The sequence below is a fragment of the Portunus trituberculatus genome, chromosome 47, assembly GCF_017591435.1.
Source record: "Portunus trituberculatus isolate SZX2019 chromosome 47, ASM1759143v1, whole genome shotgun sequence".
Lineage (NCBI taxonomy): Eukaryota > Metazoa > Arthropoda > Malacostraca > Decapoda > Portunidae > Portunus > Portunus trituberculatus.
The window spans coordinates 20,904,225-20,908,664 of NC_059301.1; the positions used below are offsets into that span (position 1 = coordinate 20,904,225).

Here is a 4,440-nt window from a genome sequence, read left to right on the forward strand (position 1 = left end):
CATTTAGACTTCACTTACTGAATCAACCCGAAAGCTTCTTTAATCACTCTAATCTACACATAAAAATGAACCCAAACTTCCCGAGCAAACAAAAACACGCTAATAATGCTACTGGTCGCGTTGGTCAAAAGCGCACGATGAATTAAAAACGTTAAGTCTCAGAAGTCTCCTAACACCACGCTAAGAAGTCAGTCCGCAAACGTCACTCACCCGCACGGAATGAGTACTGCTACTGACCCATCACGGATGTCAATTGCAAATAAAGGAGGCAGAGTTTAAACAGTTGTAAATTATTTTTATCAAAGAGAAAGTAAATCTTGAGAGGTATGGAGCAGTATTAGGGAGAAAAAATTAAGAATACATAATGAACGTAAAGTCTGGAATGTCAGGCGTAATTACGATGCCAAGTGGCTGGTAAAACAACGCTATCGCTCCACGTACTGCCTTTGCATGCACGCGTTCCCTACAGACATTTCAACACACTCTTAAGCAAAACAAAAACAAAATAATGTACTAGCTATGTAGATAACTAAATTGTAACTGATACACGCATCTCCGGGAAGGTGAGGGCTCGGAGACATCGGGATCAAGGCAAAGGAACTCTGACAGGAGGCAGGCGGCTCAACGCACTTCAGGACAAGGGAAAAGTGGGTTTAGTCTGCCTGGGCCGCGATCACCTCCTTGCTTACACTTCCTATCAACTTTCCTGAATTCCTCCGCTACAACTGGCAGGTGAAAGCAGCACACGCGGGCCCAGACATTCATGACATGACACACAGCCCTCCGTACTCCTGCACAGTGATGTGAGAAGCGCTGCATTTCACTCTTAGTGGCATGGATCACCAGCCTCACTCCATCCAGGTCTGCACTCGCCTGCCAGTGACCCAGGGGGGGGGGAGGCAGGAGGCGGATAAGAGGAGGAGAGGAGGAGAGGAGGAGAGGAGGAAAGGAGGAGGAGGAGGGCCAAATACCTTTCTTCAAGGACTGAAATTCCTGACGCCAACTCTAAGGATGACACAAGCCACACTTCGCTTACTCACCCCCCCGACGTACCCTCGAACCTCGATACTGCGACCACCACCTCCCTCCCGAAACACCGAAAGAGACTCAGACCAGCGACGGGTGTGTGCGGGCGTGAAGGTCCTGGAGGCCAACATGTGCACTGATCGGAGAAGAGCACAGTGCCTGGCCAGACCCTGCAAACAAAACGTACCGCTCCCGCCCACCACATGCGAACGCCCCAGCGGAACACCCACGACAAGAAGATTCCGGGGAGCTTAACAAATCCATCTCGGACTGTGGCTCGGAAAGATACACATTTGTCTCCCACCATTTTGCATTTACGCGGATAGCGGGTAGGTGGACGCGCCATGACGGGAGGTGAGGTGGGTGGTGATGGGGGAAGGGATAGAGGTTTTGACAGGGTTAGGTGGCGGTAAGGGGGGGGAGGTGGGTTTCAGAGGCGGACCAATATCCACTAGTGAGCCGCGCAGCCACCTGTACCCATCTTTATAAGGTATGGTATTCATGTTGCAGGAATGTATTCACCAAACGGGTCATCTCGCTATGAGGGAAGGAATGGCGGGAGAGACTCTTGTGGCCACCTGCTGCAGAGGCGACGATCGTTTGTGTGTGGTGGGTTAGCAACTTAATGCTCTCTCTCTCTCTCTCTCTCTCTCTCTCTCTCTCTCTCTCTCTCTCTCTCTCTCTCCAACACACAGTAATATTTTTCCCTACGGTACTTCTCCAATCCTGTGCACATAATTCCCCGCCCACTCAGCCCCCAACCCACCCACTCAGCCCCAACTCACCCACTCAGCCCCAAACCCACCTACTCAGCCCCACTCCAATCTCACTCAGCCCCACTCCACGCCCACTCAGCCCCTACTCCACGCCCACTCAGCCCCAACTCCACGCCCACTCAGCCCCCACTCCACGCCCAATCAGCCACCAACCCACTCACTCAGCCCCCACTCCACGCCCACTCAGCTCCCACTCCACGCCCACTTAGACCCCATTCCAAGCCAACTCATCTCAACCCAATTCCCAGCCCACTCAGCCCCAACTCGCCCAATCAGCCCCAACCCACTCACTCAGCCCCCACTCCCCCACCTATTTAGACTCCACTCCAAGCCAACTCAGCCCCCAATTCCTAGCCCACTCACTCAGCCCCACTCCCCGATCCCACTCAATCCCCACTCCAAAGCAAACTCAGCCCCCACTCCCTGCTCACTCAACCTCCACTCCAGCCCACTCATTCCCCACTTCCCGCCCACAAAAGTACGCCCTTCCGTGTCAATTCTAGATAGCGGGGGTCAGTGCCGCCCATCCCGCCCTCATGAGTAATGCAGAGCGCCCACGTGACCAAGGTGTGAGAAGTGACAGGTGCGCAAATTAATTAACAAGAAGTCATTACAGAAGATTAGGAGAAATTTGTTTCGGGAGTGAGAGTTTTGTGGCGATGAATTAGGAGGTGGCAAGGCGGAATGTGGGTTATTAATGTGGTAGTGAATGAGTGAGGTGAAGTTTAGAATCTAACCCTTCAGTACCATGACGTGTTTCCATATTCATTCTGCTTATACCATTTGGTGATTTTGTTGATTTTACACAACTTCAGAAACTTACATGGGGGATTAAGATGGTAAGGACTATGGCCATTAATCTTCTGACCTCCATAGACCCTTTCTAATGTCAATAGAATGGTCTAATCGTACACAAATCTCAAGGTAAAAATGTGTCCCAGTACTGAAGGGGTTAAGTGGTATAAGTGAACCGCCATCATATTGCTTCAGGTTTTCAAGTGGTCCTCTTTTTTTTAATTGGAATTTTTGTTGCCTTTGGTGGGTTCCCTTCCTGCATATAAAAAAAAGAAAGAAAAGAAAAAAAAATAAGGAGGTTGGATAAATTTAAGGTTACTAATGACAAATGGATGGTAAGCTTTAACCCCTTCAATACTGGGACACATTTTTACCTTGAGGTCACAAGATTAATGGCAAGAGTCTTCACTATTTCAATCCTCACATAGGTTTCTGAAGCTGTATAAAATCACCAAATAGTAAGCAGAGTGAATATTGAAACGCGTCATGGTGCTGAAGGGGTTAAGTAATCAGGAGCTGCCTAGTGGCGGTTAACTGCATGGGTTTTTTTGTAGTCTCCTCATAGTGTCTTCCTCCTCGTGTGCGGGTTTTGGACAAAGGAGCAATGAAACTGGAATTGAAAGGCCCAATAAAGTTACTCGTCTTTTTTAACACTCTCATTACTAAACAATATTTCCCAAAAGCACCTACAACCTTTTTATACATATTTTTCGGATTATGGATATTTAAATAGTTGTGTAGACAAGAAACTAAATTAACAAGCCATTTTTTTCTTCTTTCACGTGTCAAATATACAAATAACTTTCTTTAGTGCGCTGAATGCTAACAAATGACGATCACGGCAGTGGAAGGATTAAGAAGACAGTTCGAAAACCAACTAAAAAGATTACATTGTGATATGTCTTATGTTTTTTTTAACTATACTGCATGAAATCGCCCCACAGACCAACTCAGGAGTCAGGAAAATATCTTGAAAGACTTCCGCCCCGCTACTACACTACATTCCATTATTCACCAAGTTATAAAGGATTTCAATGGTGCTTATTTATGGCCTCTAGTGACAGATTAACAAGATTTCTGCGTTATTATTGGAAGAAATACGCTTGAGAACCCGGGTCATATCCTGAAACACTTCCGACTCGCACCTACATTATACTGAAATGTTCTCGAGTTATAAAGGATTTTAACGCTTTTTTTTTTTTTTTTTTGTGTGTGTGTGTGTGTGGTTTAGTGACAGATTAACAAGATGTCTACATTAAAAGAAAAACTCTTGATAACACGGCTAATCATCTCTATGTGTATGGCCTTTGAACAATATCGTAGTGAGAGATCAAAGCGTTTCTAAATACGAGTTTCTCACATGAAGATCAACTGACAACACTGAAGGAAAATCATTGCACGCAGTATAATGACGGCATAGAGTCAGAATATTACCAAAAAGGCTTACTTGTCGCTACTGCCTACGTCCCTCGGCCATGCGACGCCCCGGTGGATGTTGCTGCATGCGTCCACACGGAGTCATCTTGCCCGCCCGTGGTGATAAATATATAAGGTGATGAAATAAGAACAAATGCATAAAGAAACGGAGAAGAAAATATCAGGTATAATGTGTGTGTGTGTGTGTGTGTGTGTGTGTGTGTGTGTGTGTGTGTGTGTGTGTGTGTGTGTGAGAGAGATTTACGAGTTACTATGATTTGAAAAGTTCGGTAAAATCAAATTATGCCACAGAATCTTACTAGGATTAATAAAAAAAATACATTATACACTTCAAAATCTTTCTTTTTTTTCAACATCCCTTTATATTCCCTTAACTTACATAAACTGCAAACACTATACCAGTTAG

At 46.0% G+C, this 4,440-nt stretch overlaps 1 protein-coding gene across 1 annotated transcript; it reads left to right on the top strand.

Annotated features, from left to right (window-relative positions):
- The first annotated feature begins 1,370 nt into the window (after nt 1-1,370).
- On the top strand, nt 1,371-2,346 carry LOC123498163 (sialidase-like). The gene is made up of 3 exons (XM_045245331.1): nt 1,371-1,380; nt 1,537-1,635; nt 1,781-2,346. Exons 1-3 carry the CDS (start codon nt 1,371-1,373, stop codon nt 2,344-2,346), a joined length of 675 nt encoding a protein of 224 aa, XP_045101266.1.
- The last annotated feature ends 2,094 nt before the right edge of the window (nt 2,347-4,440 follow it).

What these genes read in the sequence shown, in the direction of transcription:
- LOC123498163 (XM_045245331.1), top strand. An exon ending in GCGACGATCGTTTGTGTGTG is followed by an intron (nt 1,636 to 1,780) that starts GTGGGTTAGCAA and finishes CCGCCCACTCAG; the next exon opens with CCCCCAACCCACCCACTCAG.